The sequence below is a fragment of the Pongo abelii genome, chromosome 10 (genome assembly GCF_028885655.2).
Source record: "Pongo abelii isolate AG06213 chromosome 10, NHGRI_mPonAbe1-v2.0_pri, whole genome shotgun sequence".
NCBI classification, from domain to species: Eukaryota; Metazoa; Chordata; class Mammalia; order Primates; family Hominidae; genus Pongo; species Pongo abelii.
The window spans coordinates 111,893,386-111,916,202 of NC_071995.2; the positions used below are offsets into that span (position 1 = coordinate 111,893,386).

Sequence of the window (22,817 nt, forward strand, 5' to 3'; positions counted from 1 at the left end):
AGGAACCGTTTAGAGGCCGAGGGGCCAGCAGGAGGAAGGCTCGGGGGCTCAGAACACCCCCCCTTCTCCATGGAGTCAGCTGCTTCTTAAGGCCAAGAGGTGGGGGCTGAGGCACCCACATACCCACCTCTAGGCAGTGGGTTCAGATCGGGACCATGCTCTAGGGCAGAAACCTCACACGGCTAAACAACGGAAAGTAAAGCTGAAGTAGTGAGCTCTCCATCGCTGGAAGTATCCTAGGCTGTGCTGCCACTTGGTGAGGTTGAACCCCATGGAACCAGTCCAACCTGGGCCTGCCTTTACTCCACAAGTGTGGCATCATTCCCAGCCCTCTGCTCTCACACTCCCAAGAGTTCATCTCTCCGGGCCTCAGTTTCCTCATGTGTAAAATGGAAATAGTCCCGGTCCATCCCTGGAAGCAATGGTGTGAGGATGGAATAAGTGAGTGCAAGGAGAGTGCTCAGCGCAGCATGTGCCATACAGTAGGTGCTCAATAAATGCTAGCCTTAGTTTCCCTGATTCTCCATGATGGTCTCAGCCTCTAGATTTCCAGCTTCCCTTTCTTTTCATCTCTCAAGCTCGTTCTATCTCTGACTCCAGCTCTCTTTGTATCTGCCTCAGTTTCCCATGTTGGCCTTGGCCTGTCTCTGACAGTCTCTTCAATCATGTATGTCTCTCTCTGTCTCTCTCCATCCCGCTGTCACCCTGTCTCTGCCCCAGGCATGAAGCAGTCACTGGCTGCTGTGGCTGTGGCCACCCCCACACCCCGTCTCAGGGGCCCAGCTTGTGCAGTCCTCCAGCTGACACTGACCAAAGCCCCTTTCTCTGGTTCAGCTGGAAGAAGCCTGGAATTTTTCTGCCAAACATTTTTAAGCAACTAGGGAGGAGAGGGAAGGGGAAGACAACAAAGGCAGAGACACAAAAACAGGCCGAGGCAGAGGCACGGAGCCCATGTTTGTCACAGGCCCCTAACTGCCTGGAGGACGCAGACCCTGTGGCCAGCACAGCAGGGTGCCCTGAAGGCCAGAGTGGGGTGTGGTCTGCTCTGGGCCACCAGCCTGAGGCCCAGCCTCTTTCCCAGGCTGAAGAAACTCCAGCCCCTTCTTAGACCCATTGTTCTGGCTGAAAATCTAGGCCACGGCCAGTGCGGAGGAGAAGGAGCATTTCCACCTCTGCTCCCTTAGAAATCTTGAGATCGAAGTCCAGGCAGGTCACCAAGGAACCAGCTGCCCACCCCCTCGGCCTGGTCCATGGCCAGCCTGGGCTGGAGAGGCTGACGGATGGGCAGGCGGGCAGCGGCAGGCGCTGCAGGGTGCAGGGCCCAGCGGGGAGGACAGCAGCTGCCCTAATTACTCCCGCTCTCCAGGTTCCAATCTTGTTTCAAAAGGACTCCAGGGACACAGCCTTTAATAACTACCAGTAAACAGGCAGGAAAATCGATACCTGGTAAATAGAGCCCTGGAGAGAGGAAGGCCTGGGCTAGCTGGCCCTGACGGGCTCCCGGAGTCCTTTGCTGCAGAGCTGGCCAACGCTGACGTTGGGAATCCTCCTCCCAGCCTGAGGGTCCTCCCCAGGGACCCCTCGAAGCTTGGCCTCCACCCTGGGGGCTGCTTGCTCTCCAATCTCCACTCCATCTTCATCAAGCCCAGATTTTCCTCTTTCCCACTCCTCCGAGTGCCAAGTAGGTTGCCCGTCTTGGTTGCAGATGTCTTCTTTGCACCAGGCTTTGTGCCTGGTGCTCCAAACATAGTTGCACATCTGACCTAGTAGTCTTTGTCCTCCCAAAAGTCATCTACCAATGAGGATGACTAAGAACAAAAACAAATAATGACAGTGTGAGGACAGACATGCAATAAAAGACTGCTGCGTTTGCCAACTATAGCAACAGAACAGAGAAGCCCATGTTGGAGGAGATGAGCACATGGAGGGCTTTGTTGGATGAATAGGAGTTCGCCAAGTGAACAAGGGCTGGGGGAGGATGAATGTGGGTAACGTATGTAATATCAGCCATTGTAGCTATATTCATTGAGTGCTTACTAAATGCTAAGTACCTTTGCCTATACATTATCTCATTTTGTTCCCCCAGTAATTCTTTGGGGTAGATATTAATACCCCCATTTTATAGATAAGGGCACTGAGGCTTTGTGTGGTACCAGCCAGGATTTGCACAAGACCTGAGAGATCTTTTTTTTTTTTTTTTTTGAGACAGAGTCTTGCCTTGTCGCCCAGGCTGGAGTGCAATGGCATGATCTCAGCTCACTGCAACCTCTGCCTCCTGGGTTCAAGTGATTCTCATGCCTCAGCCTCCTGAGTAACTGGGATTACAGGCACGTACCACCACACCTGGCTAATGTTTGTATTTTTTAGTAGAGATCGGGGGTTTTACCATGTGGGCCAGGCTGGTCCCGAATTCCTGACCTCAGATGATCCACCCGCCTCAGCTTCCCAAAGTGTTGGGATTACAGGCGTGAGCCACCACACCTGGCTCGACCTGAGAGACTTCTGAGTTGTTTGAATCACTTCACTCTGCACCTCCTATCCCGGCCCCTCCCCTGCCGAGCTCAGGATTTGGCACACAGGGGAAGTTAAATAAGGCGGGTTCCCATTGCGTCCCTTCCTATCCTGCACATTTTTCAGGTAATACACTGCCTTCCCCTCACCAGGAGCTGAATGGTGGTACTTCAGCCACATCGGCCTTGAAGATCAGTCATCACAACCCCTCATTTTGCAGGTGGGGAAACTGAGGCCCTGAGAGGGGAAGACCAGCACATGAGAGCAGATGGGAGCAGGATCCAGGGTTTTCTCTCTAACTCATCTCCTCCCGGGCCTTCTGTGGAGGAAGCCCCATCGCCAGGGAAGAAATCAATCTGCACACACTCAATTAAAATGATAAATCAGGCATCAGAGTGAGGCTGCCCCAGAGATGCAGGGGAAGTTTTTGTCTGATTGGCTGGAACATGATAGGCGCCCAGAGACCTTATTTCCTGGGGCTGGGCTGCCAGTCCAACCTCTCCACCTCTTCAACCCCGCCCCTCTCATATCAAGCCATAGCTCCGTGCCTCAATTTCTCCAGCTGTTGGGGCCTGTCCAGTTGGCAGGGCACAGGGCTAGTCTGTAGCCCTTGTGATTCTAACAGAGGAGAGGGCAGAGGACAAGCTCTTTCAGCCCTGAGTAGGGACACACCAGTGTGGAACAGTCTGAGTTCCCCTATCCGGTTGCAGTTCCCTGGGCCAGGCATCCGACGAAGATGCCAACTAACAGTGGAAACGCCTTCCAGGTTTTGAGGGCCTACTGTGTGCAGGTACTGTGCCAGGTGCTGGAAGTACAACAGTGAGCAAAGCAGACAAGATCCCTGACATCACAGCTGACAGCCTGGAGTGAGGATACGCAGCATAAAGAATGCATGCAGATTAATACATCATGTCACAGCCTGGCGCGGTGGCTCACACCTGTAATCCCAGCACTTTGGGAGGCTGAGGCAGGTGGATCACCTGAGGTCAGGAGTTCCAGACCAGCCTGGCCAACATGGTGAAACCCCGTCTCTACTAAAAATACAAAAAAAATTAGCTGGGTGACACATACCTGTAATGCCAGCTACTCGGGAGTCTGAGGCAGGAGAATCATTTGAACCTGGGAGGCAGAGGTTGCAGTGAGCCAAGATCACGCCACTGCACTCCAGGCTGTGTGACAGAGAAAGACTCTCTCTCTCTCATATATATATATATATATATATATATATATATATATATAGTCAGTCAGGTAATGCCAAGTGCCAGGGAGGAAAATAAAGCAAGCTCAGAGGACAGCAATAGGAGGGCTGCACTTTTAGATGTTTGAACACACACCTGTAAGAAAGAAGGAAGGAAATGATGAGAACATCTGGGAATGGTGAGGTCATATTCCAGGCAGAGAGAACAGCCAGTGAGAAGGCCCTGAGGCTGGACAGTGCCTGGTGTATTTGAGGAACGCAAGGAGGCCAGGGTGACTGGAATGGAGTGAGTGATAAGGGGGAGGTAGGCAATGTCAGAGGAGGACAGGGCCCCACAATGTGAGATTTCATTGTAGGTCATGGCAAGGACTTTGGCTTTTACTCCAAGTGAGCAGAAGCCAGGGAGGATTTTGAGCAGAGGAAAGATGTGATCTGACTTGCATTGAGCAGGATCCCTCTGGCTGCGGTATGGGAAATGGATTACAGAGGCCAGTCATGAGTCTACTGCAGTGGTCCAGGCAGGAGAGATAACATGGTGTGGACTGGGTGGTATGAGTGCAGTGGGGAGCAGTGGTGAGATGTGGATGTGGTTGAAGGTGGAGATGACTGGATTTACTGACAGATTGGAGGTGGGACATGAGGTAGGAAGTCAAGGATGAGATCAAGATTTGGGGGTCCAAGGAAGAGCATCCGGAAGGGCGGGAGCTGCCAGGAATTGCGATGTGAAGACTTCAGGAGGAGCAGGTTTGGGGCAGGGGAGAGCAGAGCTGAGTTCAAGGTGCCTGTTAGACCTCTCCAGGGAAGGGTCATCAACCTGGCTCCCAGGGGAGAAGACGGGGCCAAAGATGGCAGATTTTGGAATCATCAGAGTAGACACGGTATTTATCTCAATTGATCCTCTTAGCAACCCCACAAGCAACTGTTGCTATAGCTGGCAAACGCAGCAGTCTTTTATTGCATGTCTGCTTATGCCCATTTTCAACATGAGAAAACTGGGGCCCAGAGATGTCGAGTTGCCTACGCACAGTCACAGAGCTGGAAAGTCAGAAAGTCAGGACTTGAAGTGAGGGCTGTCTGCCTCCCAGCCCTGGGGTCCCACCCAGACCCTCTGCAGCTGTTCTCACTCACTCCTCCCCTAAATCCTGTGTGAGAGGGAAGGTCTGGGTCATGGATGATCACCCCTCTTTTTGAGATGGGGCCACTAAGGCATGAAGAGGCTTAAGGGACTTTCCCGCAGTTGAGGAGAAGTCAAGTGTGCAGCCTTTCTGCAGGTGTGCCAAATGAACCCAGCAAAAGACTCACTTCATCAGCCCCAAGACACAGAGCAGGCTAAAGGCTCTGAGAAGTCCTGCGGCCTGGACCTTGGGTTATCTCTGGTTAGCCCAGAGTTTCCCGTGGAGCCTTGCTGTCAGGGGAGCACGCAGAGCTTTGGCAAACACGAAGCTGTGGTTGGGAGTAAAGCCTCAGTGCCCTCCTTTATGAATGGGAGCCCACCTGGCAGTCAGCAGTTGTTTGTTGAAGGAAGTAACAAATGAAACAAACAGATGAATGAAAATAACAAATAAGCAAATGAAGGAATGGACGAATGCAGGGATGAGCACAAAGTGTGAATGAATTTTTTAAAAAAAGAATCCATTTGTGACCTAATGAATTCATTCATTCATTCAACAAATATCGCTCGAGCACCTGCTGTGTGCAGGTGCTGGGGATATAGCAGTAAATAAAACAAAATCCCTGACCTTGTGGCTATTACATTCTAGCGAGGGGGAGACAGACAGAAAACAAGATAAATGGGTAGAATGTGAAGTATATCTGAGGGAGAAAATGGAGCGGGGAAGGAGAGAGGGGAAAGTATGTGGGGGTGCACATTTTTAAATAGGATGATGGTAAATGAAGGAATGTCTGAATGCCTGAATACGGGAGTGGGCTGAAGATGGAGAATACATAAAGGTATCAATTAAAAAAAAGCATAAGGGGCCCAGGGGCGGTGGCTCACACCTGTGATCCTAGCACTTTGGGAGGCCGAGCTGGGTGGATCACCTGAGGTCAGGAGTTCGAGACCAGCCTGGCCAACATGGCAAAACCCCATCTCTACTAAATATACAGAAATTAGCCCAGCAAGGGGGTGTATGCCTGTAGTCCCAGCTACTCAGGAGGCTGAGGCAGGAGAATCGCTTGAACCTGGGTGGCGGAGATTGCATTGAGCCTAGATTGTGCCACTGTATTCCAGCCTGGGTGACAGAGCAATACTCTGCCTGGAAAAAAAAAAAAAAAAAAAAGTGGGGCCGGGCATGGTGGCTCACACCTGTCATCCCAGCACTTTGGGAGGCCAAGGCGGGTGGATCGCTTGAGCCCAAGAGTTCGAGACTTAGCCTGGGCAACACAGGGTGACCCCCGTCTCTAAATAAATAAAATAAAATAACATAATGGATGACTGCAGGCACGAATGAATGACCTAACGAAAGAATCAATGAATGAATGAATCATTGAATGAAGGAATATATGAATATGTGAACTAGGGCATGGATAAGTGAACGAACTAATGCAAGAATTGTTGAATGACTAAATGAAATAGTGCTTGAATTAATGAACTAAGGCATGAACAGACTGACGAATGAATCACTGAATGAGTGAGCGAACTATAATGAAGGAGAGGACTGCATGGGGCCTCTGTGCATGGCCTTGGTCTCTGTCTATGCCTGCCCCATCTTATCTGACTCTGGTCTGAAGACCCCCAGGCCCCCTTTGCCCTCCCCTGCACCATCCAGGGCCTGTGATAACCCCCACTTCAGTGTCTGTCTTGGCCCTGGAGAGGTGGAGGGTGGGGGAGCCCTCCACACCTTGCTGGTTTCCTACCCCAGGCTATCTTGGCACCCCCACCCCGTTTGGTGGCTCTCCCACCCCTATCCCCAATCTATTGACCACGCGCCCCTGCCCACCTCTCGCCCCAGTGCTATGCGCTGAACCTTTAGCCCCGGCCCCCCTCACCCTGGCTCCCGCCTGTCCTGACCCTCTAGCCTGTGCTGAACCTCATGCCTGGGCCTTGACCTCCTTCCTCTCCGTGCATGTGTTGACCCTCTCCCCAAGTCTGGATGGACCCCTTGGAGGCCTGTGCTCACCCCCCAACCTCCCGCCCACCCTTGCCTGGCTGTGGCCCGCCCTTCCAGCCGCGCAGACCAACGCCCGCTGTGCTGACGCCCCCTCCGCATTTCGAGTACAGGCACCATGCGGCCCGTGCGGCGCAACTTCTACGACCCGTCGTCAGCGCCGGGCAAGGGTATCGTGTGGGAGTGGGAGAACGACGGCGGCGCATGGACGGCCTACGATATGGACATCTGCATCACCATCCAGAACGCCTACGAGAAGCAGCACCCGTGGCTCGACCTCTCGTCGCTAGGCTTCTGCTACCTCATCTACTTCAACAGCATGTCGCAGATGAACCGCCAGACGCGCCGGCGCCGCCGCCTGCGCCGCCGCCTGGACCTCGCCTACCCGCTCACCGTGGGCTCCATCCCTAAGTCTCAGTCGTGGCCCGTGGGCGCCAGCTCGGGCCAGCCCTGCTCCTGCCAGCAGTGCCTGCTGGTCAACAGCACGCGCGCCGCCTCCAACGCCATCCTGGCCTCGCAGCGCCGCAAGGCGCCCCCCGCGCCCCAGCTGCCGCCGCCGCCGCCACCTGGAGGGCCTCCGGGCGCGCTTGCCGTGCGCCCCAGCGCCACCTTCACAGGCGCCGCGCTCTGGGCAGCGCCCGCCGGCGGCCCCGCCGAGCCCGCGCCGTCTCCCGGGGCGCCCCCAAGGAGCCCGGGCGCCCCCGGCGGCGCGCCCACCCCGGGGCAGAACAACCTCAACCGGCCCGGGCCCCAGCGCACCACCAGCGTGAACGCGCGCGCCTCCATCCCGCCGGGGTAAGACGGGGCCCAGGGGGAGGGGGCCTCTGTGTCGTCCGCAGGCAAGGACGAAGCCCAGGGGTGGTTGGCCACTAGGGCAGGAGCAAAGATTACAATAATAATAATGACGATAAGTAATATCCAGCATCCACTAAATGTTCATTTTGTGCCAAGCATCAACTAAGCACCTTTACATGTTCCCACGCATCTATCTCCATGTATAAGGACCCTATGAGGTAGGTACCATCATCACCTCCAGTTCACAGATGAAGAACTAACTCCCCCAAGATCAGACAGTTCACAAGTGATGGGGCCATAATAGCAACATCAGCAATGGTGCGTGTTCCATGTTTATTATTTGCTAAGCCCGCTATATGTATCACCTCGTTTATTCTGCCAGTTCTACCATGTGCATATTACAGATGGGGAAACCGAGGCTGGGAGAGCTATGGTGCCTTCTCATTTATTCCACCAAACAGGTCTACCATGTGCATATTACAGATGGGGAAGCCAAGACTGGGAAAGCTATGGTGCCTTCTCAGGGTCGCCGGGGAAGGGTAGACATTGGAGTCCAGACCTGCCCGATTGCAAAGTCTGTGCTGTGTTATCTTAGGATTTTTAGAGGGCTTCAGAGTCCATCTGTCCTTGTCCCAGTCCATGCCCACCTCACATGGTGGCTGGAGCAAGCATCAGCTGCTTGTCCAAAGTATTTCCCCACAGGCTGCACCTGAAATACCACAATTACTCTGGGTTAATACTATAGTTTGCACACTGGGCTCCAGGGACTCCTGAGGTGACCTGGAATCGTGGGGGATGGGGGAATAGAAAGTCAGGCAAACAAGAGTCTGTCTCTCTGCTCTTGTTTTAACCAGAGCAGCCCTTTTTGGAAACACTTTTATGAACTGGCTTTCCCAGCATGATTTTATTAAGGATGGGCACCCAGCTTGTATCAAGTTTGCAAATTATTGGGTTAAGGTGTCCCAGGCCCCAGGATAGGGACCCAGTGAGCTGCTGTTGGGTGCCCACCCTAGACCCCAGATTCAGTCATCTGAGCAAAGAACCAAGCCCTGAGGGGTGGCAGTGAGAGGAAAGATCAAAGACCTTGAACTTGGGACAGACCAGAAGAGAAAAGACCCCCAGGGGGGTTTGGACTGTGGCCCCCAAGAGGAAGAGAGGGCACCCAAAACCAACCGTGCTTCAATCACTATGGCATGGCTGGGGGAATTGATAATGATGGTCCGAGATCACCAAAGCTCAGATCTGGATGTGACCTTTGGGGTCACTGCATCCAGGTCACCCCTTTTATTATGGGCAAACAAGGCCTGGGAAAAGGAAAGGTCAGGACCCTGAACTAGGTGGCCCTATTCACCTTTTGTCCCTTTGGGAGTCTGACTTCCTGGGTTCAAATCCCCTCTTTGCCAATTTTTTTTTTTTCTTTTTTTTTGAGATACAGTTTCACTCGGTTGCCCAGGCTGGAGTGCAGTGGCACAATCTCCACTCACTCCAACTTCTGCCTCCAGGGTTCAAGTGATTCTTCTGCCTCAGTCTTCTGAGTAGCTGGGACTACAGGTGCATGCCACCATTCCCGGCTACTGTGTGTGTGTGTGTTAGTGGAGACGGGGTTTCACCATGTTTCCCAGGCTTGCCTTGAACTCCTGACCTCATGTGATCTGCCAGCCTTGGCCTCCCAAAGTGCTAGGATTACAGGCATGAGCCACCATGCCCGGCCCCCTTCTTGACCACTTCTGAGCTGGGAGATCTGGGACGAGTCCCTCTCCTTCCTTGAGCCTCAGTTTCATCATCTGTCAAATGGGAGCAGATCTTCCCACCATGTGAAAACGCTGTGTACCTGAACACAGCATCTACACTGGCAGTAGTTCAGCCATGGCCGTTAGGACTACTTCTGCTCTCCAGGAGGAGGGTTGGCATGGAGGGCGGGGAAGCTGTAATTTTCCAGGGACGCATCGCAGCCACTACCACCTGCCTGCCGCACCCTTCCCTTCCCCTTTACCTCCTGGTAATTCCTCTCAGAGGAGAGGGCTATGGGGACAAACAGAGGTGTGTCCCATGTGACCTCAGCCTAGGGCAGGCCCAGTGCAAACAGAGAGGAGACTTGAGGGGGTCAAAGAAGACCACTTGGGGAAGCCTTGTCCAAAGCTGCAGGATAGACTCACCGAGATCTCAGGGAGATCTCAGCGGGCTGAAGTATCAGTTATGGCCCCTTATAGACAGCAGCTGGGCTCTGGCTGCCTTACAAAAAGAGGGGCTGGAGGTCCCAGAATGACAAGAAGAGTGGGTCCTAGAATGACAAGCCAGAGGGAGTGTGGGAGGGGACAGAACCAGAAAAATTCCAGGGACCTCTGCAGTAAGAATTTGAGAACCTTCTCTCTGGGTAAATTTATTGTAACCCACAAGAAGACTGGAAATCAGAAAGTTAAAAAAAAAAAAAAAAAAAGAAATCAGAAGTTTGTAGCCAGAATTTTCTTGGAACAGAAAGAATAGAAATAGAATAGGAATAGGAATAGGAATAGGCATAGGCATAGGCATAGGCATAGGCATAGGCATAGGGTAGGGTAGGGTAGGGTAGGGTAGGGTAGGGTAGAGTAGAGTAGAGTAGAGTAGAATAATAGAATAGGACAGAATAGAACTAGAATAGATTGGCATGTGTAATACATAGTAAACATAAGAATTGTTACATGTAGCCTGGGAACAGTGTCTCATGCCTGTAATCCCAGCACTTTGGGAGACCAAGGTGGGCAGATCACTTGAGTCCAGGAGTTCAAGACTAGCCTGGGAAACATAGCAAGACACCATCTCTACAACAATAACAAAAAATTAGCCAGGCAGTGTGGTGTACTTGTAGTCCCAGTTACTCGGAAGGCTGAGGCAAGAGGATCACTTGAGCCCCGTAGGTCAAGGCTGCAGTGACCTATGATCACACCACTGCACTGCAGCCTGAGAGACAGAGCAAGACCCTGTCTCAAAAAAAAAAAAATTGCTCCATGAATGTTTTGCATCATTTCTGCATATGTTTAATAGGTTGCGAGGTGAAATGAATTTCTTAGTCACTGATGAAATATTTGAAGCGGGCGTAGTGGCTCACTTTGGGAGGCCAAAGTAGGTGGGTCACTTGAGGCCGGGAGTTGGAGACCAGCATGGCCAACATGGTGAAACCCCATGTCTACTAAAAATACAAAAATTAGCTGAACATGGTGGTGCACGCCTGTAATCCCAGCTACTGGGAGGATTGCGTGAACCCGGGAGGTGGAGGTTGCAGTGAGCCGAGATCACGCCACTGCACTCCAGCCTGGGTGACAGAGTGAGACTCCATCTCAAAAAAAAAAAAAAGAGAGAGAGAGATTTGAAAGCTACTGTTCTAGAGGAGGCTGAAAATTACTCAGCTTTCATGGCCCAGTGTTAATTCTCCAAATATGTGCTGTCGGTGTGTATTCACAGAGCTGAATGAGACAAACAAGGCCTGTGTCCTCCCAGGGCACACAGACAGATGGGGAGACAGACCTACAGCAAGCAAAGAGTAAATGAAGACGATCTCTGGAGTGAGACAAAAGTGCTGGGGAGGTAGTGGGACAGGGCTATGTGGGAGTTCAGGGAAAATCCCTCTGAGGAGGTGGCCAGATGTGGAGAACAGCTGATCCATGCAGAGGGAACAGCATGAACAACTTCAAGGGGGCTCGAAGGGCGTGTTGTGTTCAGGGAAGGGCTAGAGGTGTGGGGAGGGCTGGAGTGTGAGGGTGCCAGCAAGAAGGGGAAGGGCACCCCAGGCAGGGCATTGCAGATGCAAAGGGGCAGTGGTAGGAATGAATCCAGAAGGTTCTGGAGACCACCGGGGGATAGAGGCTCCCTTCTGGAACAGTGGGGGCTGAGATTTTTTACCCAAATGGGGGTACAAGGCCAGGTTGGGTGGCCTCAGGGAAGCCTGGACTTGGTGCTGCCATCAGTGGGGAGCTATAGAGTGTGCTTGAGCTCTAGAGGGCTGTAGTGAAAAGGAAGTTTTCTCTGTGGGGGTGCGGATCCTTAAACATGTCCTCCTCTGACCTGCCAGAGCTCTGTTGTCTCCAGCCACATGCCGCTCCCCCACAGCCGACATCATTTCTCCTGCCTCTCCCCTTGGGGACTGTTTCTGACCCTCCCTGAGCCCAGACATTGGCCTGGAAAACAGAAGATGTGGAGTGGGGGAAACTTCTCAAGAACTCCCTCATCCCTCCCCACCCACGCAGATTCTGCCCAGCCTCACTCCAGCCCCTCTAACTGATCCTCCTCAGCCAGACAAGCCCGGCTCAAAGTCCCCAACCCTCCATCTCCAAGAAACCCCCCGGGAAAATCCCTCTGGCTCTCAAGACCCGTGGAGCCTGTTGCTGGGGAAGGGGAGAAGGAGGAAGGAAGATAGGGGTGGCAGACCCTGGCTTCTCCTGCCTAAAGCTTTCCATTGCCGAGACAGCTGAGGCCCAAGTGCAGCCTATGAGGGGAAAGGGATGGAGGTGGGGGGTCTCTGAGGAGCCAGGCAGACAGGTCTACCCACTGTCACCCGTGTCCCCAAACCACCTCCCAGCCCTCCCCACCCTGGTCTCTTTGTTTCTGTGTCTTTGTTTTTTGTTTTTAGAGACAGAGCCTCGCTCTTATTGCCCGTGCTGGAGTACAGTGGTGCAATCACAGCTCCCTGCAGCCTCAAACTCCTGGGCTCAAAAAATCCTCCTGATTCAGCCTCCCAAGTAGGTGGGACTACAGGCACGCACCACCACAGCCAGCTAATTTTTTTAAATTTTTTGTAGGGACAGGATCTCACTATGTTGCCCAGGCTGGTCTCGAACTCCTGGCCTCAAGCATCCGCCCGCCTCAGCCTCCAAAAGTGCTGGGAATTATAGGTGTGAGCCACAGCGCCTGGCCTGTCTCTATGACTTTAAGTCTGTATTAGTTTGCTGGGGCAGCGGTAACAAAGTAACAGCTTAAACCACAGAAATGTATTCTCTCTTTCACATTCTTGAGACTAGAAGTCCGAGATCACGGTGTCGCAGGGTTGGTTCCTTCTGAGGCCTCTCTCCTGGGCTTGTAGATTGCATCTTCTACCTGTGTCCTCATGTGGTCTTCCCTCTGTACCTGTCTGTGTCTTAATCTTCTCTTCTTAGAAGGACATCAGTCCTATTGGATTAGGGCCCATCCTAGTGACCTCATTTTAACTTAATTACCTCTTTAAAGACCCTGTCTCTAAATACAGTCACATTCTGAGGTCCTGAGGCTTAAGGTTTCAACACATGACTTCTGTGGGACACAGTTCAGCCCATAACAATGTATCTGTGTGTCTCTCCTTTTATAATTTACCAATACTTTTTTTTTGGGGACCGTCTTGCTCTGTTACCCAGGCTGGAGTGCAATGGTGCAATCTCGGCTCACTGCAAACTCCACCTCCCAGGTTCAAGTGATTCTCCTGCCTCAGCCTCCCGAGTAGTGGAAATTACAGACACCTGCCACCATGCCCGGCTATTTTTTGTATTTTCAGTAGAGACGGAGTTTTGGCATGTTGGCCAGGCTGGTCTCGAACTCCTGACCTCAAGTGATCCACCCACCTCAGCCTCCCAAAATGCTGGGATTACAGGCATGAGCCACTGTGCCCGGCCAATTTGCCAATAATTTTAATGGCGAAAACCACCATTTCTTTTGCACCAAACAATATCTCTGTGTGTCTTGCTCTCTTTCAGTCTTTCCATATCTCTTTGTAGCTCTGTCTCTCTCTCTCTCTCTGTCTCTGTCTTCTGCCTTTTCCTCTTAGTCACTCTCTTCCCTTCCCTGGCTTCCTTCTGTTCACCCTCCTTCTCTCCCCTCCTGGACCCAAACAGATCCAGAGCCCTTTACAGGTTGGGTGACCTCGGACCCACTTGAGGCTTGGCCTCTCTAGCCTGTCTCCCCATCTGTCAGACAGAGCTAAAACCACCACCTCTCACACGGGCAGACTCAGCAAGGATCGGCTTGCAAGGGAGGTGTGAACTCTGCAGAGATCTTCAATGTCATTCTCACCTCCATCCTCATCTCAGCCATGGATGGGTAACAGCGAAGGAGGCCCAGAGAGGGGGATTGGCTCATCTAGGGTCACCCAGCCAGTGGGGGCAGAGTATCCACCTGGCCAGGGTTTTTTCCACTTGCCCCTGTAACAGACAGGGCAGGGAGCCAGCTGGCAGCCTGGGCCTGGGGGACCTGCGGGGGTGGGGAAGATCCACCCTGTCCCATGAGGGGTCAGTGTCCAGTGTGTTGGAACACAGCTGTGGAGCAGAGGAACCACACTCAGAGTTTCCACCCCACGTGGTGGGTGGGAGGACAGTGATAGCTGCGGGCCTGTTTCCATTTATCGAGCGCTCCCTATGTCCCAGGCTCTCAATTTCATGGCTTGTTTTGTGTGTGTGAGACAGGGTCTCACTCCGTCACCCAGGCTGGAGTACAGTGGCACAATTATAGCTCACTGCAACCTCGACCTCCTGGGCTCAAGCAATCCTCCTGCCTCAGCCTCCTAAGTAGCTGAGACTAAAGGCGTGCACCACCATGCCTGGCTAATTTTTTATTTTTGTAGAGATGGGCGTCTCACTATGTTGCCCAGGCTGGTCTCAAATTCCTGGGCTCAAGTGATCCTCTCGCCTTGGCCTCCCAAAGCACTGGGATTACTGGCATGAACCACTGTGCCTGGCCATTTACAGGCATGTCTCTCTTAATTCTCACAGATACTCAATGTGGCAGGTTCTATAATCCCCATTTTTCATATGAGGAAACTGAGGCTCCAGAAGACTAAGACATTCGCACAAGGTAACACAATTAGGACTCAGATTCAAAAACCCAAGTTGACCAGCATATTGGGGACGCCCCATCTCCAGCCAGCCTGTGCTGTTTTGGATCATGGTCCCAGAAGACCCGCCCTGATTCCTGTGTGATCCTGCCTGAGCTCATCTCCCTCTCTGGTCTTCAGTTTTTGCATCTGTGAAATGGGACTGGCAACACAGGCCCACATAGTCCATCATGAAGCCAGATGTCAAAGCACTTGGATTTCTCAGGCCTGTACCCTTTTTTTTTAGATGGAGTCTCACTCTGTTGTCCAGGCTGGAGTGCAGTGGCGAGATCTCCACTCACTGCAACCTCCGCCTCCCAGGCTCAAGCAATACTTCTACCTCAGCCTCCTGAGTATCTGGGACTACAGGCGCACGCCACCAACCCAGCTAATTTTTTATATTTTTTGTAGAGATGGGGTTTCACCATGTTTGCCAGGTTGGTCTCCAACTCCTGACCTCAAGCAATCCACTCACTTTAGCCTCCCAAAGTGCTGGGATTACAGGCGTGAGCCACAGTGCCCAGCCAGGCCTGCACCCATTTTAAATCCACCTTTGTCCCTCCCATCTCTATCAGATTTGTACATTGCCAAGCTGATAATTCCTAAAGAGATGTCATTTAAGTTTCCATACCTTTGGTTCTTAGTTGAACCTGAGAATTTCTCCTGTTTACTGGCCATGAGTGGTTCCTTCTTTTGCCAATTACTTGTGTATTTCTTTGGCTTATCCTTCTCTGGAGCTGTTTATTGCTTCCTTATTAATTTGCAAGCGTTCTTCCTGCATTAAGGGCATTAACTCTTTGTCTCCCATCTTTTCTGTAGTTTGCTGTTTCTTTTTCCTTTCTTTATAGCATATGTTTATCTGTTTTTTAATTAATTAATTCATATTTATTGAATAATTTCTGTGTGCCAGGCACTGTTTGGGGCCCTGGGGACACAGCAGTGAACTAAACAGACAATCCTTGCTCTCTTGGAGCTCACATTCTAGTGGGAGACAAACACAAAACAGAATAAATTAATTGTAGAATATGGTAGAAAGTAGTAACTGCTACAGAGGAAAAATATAGGAGAGAAAGGATGTAGGGAGTGATGAGAAGGAAAGGCCTCACGGAGAAGGTAATACCTTCTTGAGCAAAGGTGGAAGGAGGTTAAAAAGCAAGGCATGGTCCAGGCACAGTGGCTCACACCTGTAATCCCAGCACTTTGGGAGGCTAAGGTGGGAGGATCACTTGAGCCCAGGAATTTGAGACTAGCCTGGACAACATAGTGAGACTCCATCTTTACAAAATTTTTTAAAATTAGCTGGGTGTGGTGTACCTGTAGTCCCAGCTACACAGGAGGCTGAGGTGGGAGGATCCCTTGAGCCCAGGTTGCAGCAAGCCAAGATCGCGCCACTGCACTGTAGCTTCCTTCTGTCCCAGGAAGCTGGGTGGCAGAGCAAAACCTTGTATCAAAAAAAAAAAAAAAAAAAGAAAAAAAAGAAAAAGAACTGGGGGAAGAGCATTCCAACATTCCAGACAGCAGAACAGCATGTGCAAAGGCCCTGAGGCAGAGTGGGTCTGGGGTGCCCAAGAAGGCCAGTGTGGTTGAAGAGGCTCAGGGCAATCGGTGGGAAAGAAGTAAGAGAGGAAAAGGTGCCAGGTCACACAGGGCCTGGAAGGTTGCAGTGAGGACTTTGGCTTTTGCTCTGCATGAGAAGGGAACCAGCAGGGCTGTGCGTTGGGAGAGATGGGTGTGACTGTTTTAACAGGTTCACTCTGAATGTTGAGCATAGACCGCAGCGGGGCTGAAGCAGGAGGCCAAGGGCAAAGGGACTTTGTTGTGGTGGGTGTGTTTTAGGGTTTTCCTTCCTTTTTTTTTTTCCTTTTTCTTTAAATTTCTTGCAGTGATTTTATGCTTTTATTTAAAAGAATCCACATTTTTTTTTCTCCAGATCTTCCATAAGTATTACATTTCAGGGGTTTGAAAATGTTAAAGTACTGACAGGTACACTGTGAAGTCAAGGACCCCACCAGGCCCCTGGCTGCCCACCCTCCCCCACTTTCCTGCCCCGCTAGCCACTGGTGTGCAGTGACTGTCACCCCGCCTCACCGCTGCTGCAAGGTCAAACCAAACACTCCCCCAACCCTGCCCCCCGACCTGAAGCACTTCCTGCCCTGCTCCCTGGGAGAGCAAACCACACACACTCCTGTCTGCACGTGGCTGCCCCGGGCCGTGGGAACAGCCGGTCCTGCCCTCCCCTCCCCTACCTGACCGGTCCTCCCTGCCCCCAACCATCTCCTCCCATTCCTTCCCCCGCAGAGAGCTGGGCGGGCTGGAGGACCAGGAGGGTTGAAAAGAGTGACCCCCGCAGCCCCCATACCTCTAGATAAATCTGAGCCTCCGATACCACTCACCCCTCAAAATGTCTCCCGAGGGGACTTTTACATCCTTTAATCTCTTGAACATGGAAGTAAGGGGTCTAGAAGACAGAAGTAAGGGGTCCCATTTCACAGAGGGGACACTGAAGCCCAGAGAAGCTCAGAGGTTTGTCTAGGCAGACAGAGGTGCTGGGGTAAGGAAAGGGGAAGTGAGGACCCCAGACAGCAGCTGAGGAGGAGTCCATGGGCACCTGGTCTCCCGGGCTTGCAGTGATGTCCTTCAAGTCTCTGCAGTGGGGGTGGCGGCGGGGACTTGGCCCCAAGCTGTGTTCCCCAGGACTGTGGGGGGAGGAGGAGGAGAAGGCAGCTACAAGGCAGAGACAGCCCTGAAAGTGGGGAAAGGTGACAGGCTCACACCCCTAGAAAGGAGAAAGGGAGAGTGTGGGGTTCCCTAAAGCACTGTTCAACTTCCTTCTCCCCATAAAGTGACATCCTCACTTCTGCCCCCTCGTCACCCACTTGGCCCCAAATGACTGAGTCCTGAGCCTCCTGGGGCTCTTTGGGGGCTGCTGGGTAAGTGTGAGGTATCCTGAAGGGGGCCAAGGCCAATGGGGTCCTGGAAACTAGCATCAGAGAAAGTAACAAGTCTAGGCCTGCTGGGGGTGGGAGGGGAGAGATAAGGTGACCAGACTTTGGAGGAGGGAGGGGACTTGGCTGCCCTAAAGGGAGGGTCAGTTGTCAGTGTTTCGGGATCCTGGACCCCTCTAGGGGACAGAGAGAGGTAGCCAAAGCAGGCCAAAGGATCCAGTTAGACAGCCCTGATCTACCCTGCCCAGGCCTGAGCCAGCTCCAGTATCCAGGTCAAAGATTTCAGCCCACCTGTAGAACACAGAGAGCTCTCAAGGCTGGCTCAACTCCAGATGGCTCCACAGACCAACCTGGCAGGGTCAGCCCTGGCCCCTGACTCGGGAACTCCAGGACCCAGTGCCAGCTGCACCACCAACCAGCTGGGTGACCTTAGTGAAGTCATTTCCCTTCTCTGGGCTTCAGTCCCATCATCTGCAAAATAAATGACAAATAGAGTTCATCTCATGTGCCATCTCTGCTCCAGGGCAGTGACTTCCTGGAGCACTGTGTTGAGGAGGATTCTGAAGTTGCATCTTGGCTTAGCAGTAAGGCATGCCAAAATTGATTAGTAATGCCTGCTGTGGGTGCTAGGAGGACAGTAGTGGTATGCACTCATATATATGACATTCCTGCTCTAACTTTGTCTGGCAGAAGAGGCAGGGGTGGACCAGATCACACAGGGCCTGGTCACGCTTAAAGAGGGATAGCATTAGGAGATGTATCTAATGAAAATGACGAGTTAATGGGTGCAGCACACCAACATGGCACATGTATACATATTTAACAAAACTGCATGTTGTGCACATGTACCCTAGAACTTAAAGTATAATTTAAAAAAAAAGACTTTATAATGTCAGGTCGTGATTAGTGCTATGAAAAAAAAAAATTCAGTAAGGTAAGGACAAAGATGGGCTTTTTAAAAATAAAGTGGTTGGGGCCAGGCACAGTGGCTTATGCCTGTAAACCCAGCACTTTGGGAGGTTGAGGAGGGAGGACTACTTGAGCCCAGGAGTTCAAGTCCATACCAGCCTGGGCAACACAGCGAGGCCCTGTCTCCTCAAAAGTTTTGTTGTTGTTGTTGTTGTTGTTTAAGCTGGATGTGGTGGTGTGTGCCAGTAGTCCCAGCTACTCAAGAGGCTGAGGTAGGAAGATCGCTTGAGCCCAGGAGTTCAAGACTGCAGTAAGCAATGGTTAAGCCACTGCACTCTAGCCAGGACAACAGAGCAAGATCTTGTCTATAAATAAATAACTAAATAAAGTGGTCGGGAAGGTGTCTCAGATAAGCTGACATTTGAGCAGAGACCTGTGCTAAGTGAGGGAGTGTGCCATGAGGATATCTGGGAAGAGCACCTTGGGAAAGGGTCAGCAAGTGCAAAGGCCCTGGGGTGGGAGTGTGCCTGGCATGCTTGAGAAAGAGCAGAGAGACCAGGGTGGCTGGAGTGGAGTGGGAGAGGGGTGAACACACAGGAAATGAGGTTCAGAGGGTAGATGGGGGCCAGATCAGGAGGCCAGGTGTTAACCGTGAGCAAAGTGGGAGCTGCAGGAGGAGTGAGAGCAGAGGACAGATGGGATCTGATTTGGGGCTGGGAAAGGCAGAGAGGCTTGCATGGCAGTGGGGCCCACGCCTGCCTTCTGGTCAGAGTAGATTTCGGGGAGGGCCTGAGGGACTCCTCAGGTCCTGTGCCAGGCTGGGCCCGCAAGAAGGCAGAGCTAGGGGTGAAGGCTGGCTCCCCTTCCGGGAGGCCCACAGGCAGCGGTCGCTTGTCCAGGCAGGAGGATGTTCTCACTGACTCGGAGGAAACAGCGTGTCCCACATCAAAAGGGGGCCGGGCGGCTCCCACGCTCAGGGTTCGTGGGAACTCTGCTACCCTGGGTTCTCGCAGGAGGCCTGCAGATAGAGAGAAGCTGGAGACTACCTCGGGACTGTCCCCCAAGCTCACTGATGGGTAAATAAATAACAGTCCCACCGTGACACCCCACTCACAGTGCTCTTCCCAGGAGCAAGACTGACTTCTGAGCCGGGCGCGGTGGCTCACGCCTGTAATCCCAGCACTTTGGGAGGCCGACGCTGGCGGATCACGAGGTCAGGAGATCGAGACCATCCTGGCTAACACAGTGAAACTCCGTCTCTACTAAAAATACAAAAAAAATAGCTGGGCGTGGTGGTGGACGCCTGTAGTCCCAGCTACTCGGGAGGCTGAGGCAGGAAAATGGCGTGAACCTGGGAGGCGGAGGTTGCAATGAGCCATGATTGGGCCACCGCACTCCAGCCTGGATGACAGAGCAAGACTCCGTCTCAAAAAAAAAAAAAAAAAAAAGACTGACTTTTGTAATCTAGGGCTATGTGGTGTTTAAGGGGCTCCAGAAATTTTAGGGCAGCTGAGATCTAAATCCTTCCTTTCCTGGAGTACCCTCTAACTCCTAGACCAAACACTCAGCAAGAGCAGGGTTACCCACTGGGCTAGACTTTGGGCATTATATAGACCTGGGGTAGCAAACTGGCTATACTGATTGATAGAGGCTGCCTGGAGAGCTGTACTGAGGACTCTGCTAAGCTTGAGAGAGTGCTGTGATGGATTAGTGATGTCTGCCACAGGTAGGAGACCAACCAGTGGTGGTATGCATGCTAAATATTTTTCTTTCCACCCATTTTATAGGTAGTCCTGGAGAAAAAAAGAGATACTTTCTTCTTGTGAGACAGAAAGGAAGAAAGGGGGGTGAGGGAGACCTAGACTTAACCAGGGTGTCTGCACTAGAGGTGCTTGAAGAATGGGCAGGAAAGAGGAGAAGCTTGAGGGAAATGCCTCTATGCATTCCTACAAAAGTATAGAGAGGGAGGAAGTTAGAGTGGTGACAGCTGCCCCCCTCAGGAAGGCCCTGGGGGATTATGACAGACCCTGAGAAGGGTCAAATGAATACTCAGTGCCCCTCTTCCTGGGGTTCCCCCGCAGGGTGCCCGACAAGAAAATCAAGACACCTCCACTCTCATCCCTGCGCCAAATGACGAGCTTTACATGTTTTAACATTTAACCTTCACAGGACTCTATCCCCATTACAGATGGGGAAACTGAGGCACAGTGCTTTCTTCCCACCTCCACTGACCGGGTCCTGGGGGACCCAGGGTACCTGCCATCCCATCCTGCCTCCCTCGGGAGCTGTGTTCATTGACTTCAGTCACACCAGTGCCTCCTCAAGGGGCTCAATCCAGATGTCTGCTCCAGACCTCTCCACAGCCCTCAGAGGGGTCTGGGATGGGAGTCCTGGCCACGTGATACTAGCCTGTATAGCTGAGCAGCCACCAAGTGGGTGCGTGTGCGCTGTACCTGTGTGCATGTGTGATTGTGCATCTGCATGTGTGCAGGTGTGGGCCTCCCAGGCTGAGTGTCTGTGTGTCAGTGTCGGGAGGTGTGGGTCAGAGCATGTGCGCATGTGTCCTCGCATGCAGTGAGTCAGCGTGTCCTCCCGTGCCCCCATGCATGATGTGAATCAGTACGCATGAGTACTTCCCCACAGGCAGTGCGGAATCGCGTGTCCGTGTGTGGATGGCAGGCCGTTCTGCAGGCTGCAGCACGCCGGGTGCTTGTGAGGGCTGAGCACATGCTCCTCTGGGTTTGCTGCCCACTTTACCCAGCTCTGTGCAGCTAGGGAGAGGGGCAGCAGTGGCAGGTGTGGTACTGGTCTACATGAGCCACCGTCTCTTGTCCAATGGAGTATCCTCCCAGGGGAGAGCTGTGTGTGCTTCTGTGTGTATGTGTGTGTCCCCGTGTGTGCACAAGTCTCTGTATGTAGGTGTGGGGAGGCGTTCCCTGGAATATGTGAGTGTGTGTGTATCTTAATCCATGTATGTTTGTGGGGGGTGTGCCCTGAAGTGTGCCTGTGTGTATCCATGTATATGTGCAGGGTGTGCATTCCCTAATGTGTGCGGTGTGTTCTCCAAGTAGACGGATGGGGAGGGAGGCTCCCTGGTATGTGTGTGTCTGTGTGTGCATGTATCTGTGATGTACTCCCTGGGTTGTGTGTGTTTGTGTGTCTGTGTACTTAAACATGTTTGTGTAATGTGTCCCGGGGAGTATGATAAGTCTGTGTGGTCTTCTCCATGCATGTGTGTATATTTGGATCTGTGAATCTGTGTGGATGGTGTGTGCCCTGAGTGTGTATGTCTGTGTGTCTGCACCCACTGCAGCAGTACCCAAGCCTGCCAAGGGCACCGTTTGCTTGAAGATGCTTTCTGGTGCCAACTGTGCCCGCCAAGGACAGGTGACCAGACAGCATTAGACAGGCTGTGACCTGAACAGGCACGGCCAGAGCCAAGGGGGCTGCTGCGGCTCCTTCTCCAGCTGTCACTGCTCCCAGCCCTTCCTGCCCGCTCTCCTGGCACATCCCCCAAGGCCTTCAGGCTGCCCCCTGGATTTCAGAACACCCCTCTTCATCAGAACGTATCCAGCCTGGGTTCCATGCCCATCAACAGCAAGACACCAGTTCCCCTGCATAAGCAGGTGCTGAAGTCAGGAGGACTCAGGCAGACACACTGTACACATCACCGCAAGCTCCCCTTCAGTCCTCCCAACGACTATAAGTGAGGTGTTAATATGCCTGTTTTACAGATAAGGTAACTGAGGATCAAGAAGTTAAGTGACTTGTTCAAGGTTGTCACTGCAGCAGTTTTGTGGTTTCCTCTCTAAGATGGAGAGAAGTTACACCGGGACTTAGTGCCTGAGAAGCAGAGAGGTGAAATTACTCGGCCAGGATTGCACAGCTGACAGTGATGATACCGATGGCTGTGCTTTTAGTATCTGTTAGGTACCAGGAACTGTGCTTAGCCCTTGACACATATAATTTCACGGAATCCTCACAGCAGACAAAAAAAAAAAAAAAAAAAAAAAAGTACCATATTATCCCCATTTTACGGACCACCCCTTACAAGAGATGAGATGATGTGCTGTGTGTCACCCAGCTCATTAGTGGTTGAACTGAGATATGAAAGCAGCTCTGGCTGACTCCAAAAGCCAAAGCTCTTTTGAGGGCCAGGAGAAGAGGAGAGTCAGGATGCCTTTTCCTAGGGGCTCTTCATTTGAAGAGAGGATAGGACCTTGTCACAGAAACTGACATCAGTAAATATTCCAGAAGAGAAAAAAATTCATCACCAAATGCTTTTGAAAACCTGGACTTATCATTGTTAATGATATGTTCTTATGCAGGGCTTGTCAGAGCCTTTAATATGCTCAGATATGTTGTGAATTTCAGAGAGGGAGACAGCGACGTGTTCCTAACTTACTTGATTCCTGAATCCTTCTTTCCTGGAACGTTTTATGGAAATTAATAATGCTACATCTAACAAGCTTTGAGAGACGCTAAAATAGCTACACCACTAGTAGTTGGGTTTCAGGCACAGCGGCCAACGAAAGGAGTCCTCA

General features: G+C 52.1%; 1 protein-coding gene across 1 annotated transcript in view; it reads left to right on the top strand.

The window, feature by feature from the left end:
• The window catches only part of DTX1 (deltex E3 ubiquitin ligase 1), a 42,686-nt gene that overhangs the window by 13,650 nt on the left and 6,219 nt on the right, over positions 1 to 22,817 (top strand). Inside the window, exon 3 of the mRNA XM_024257413.2 lies at positions 6,930 to 7,611. Coding sequence (XP_024113181.2) covers positions 6,930 to 7,611 — 682 coding nt within the window. The remainder of the gene's footprint in view (positions 1 to 6,929; positions 7,612 to 22,817) is intronic.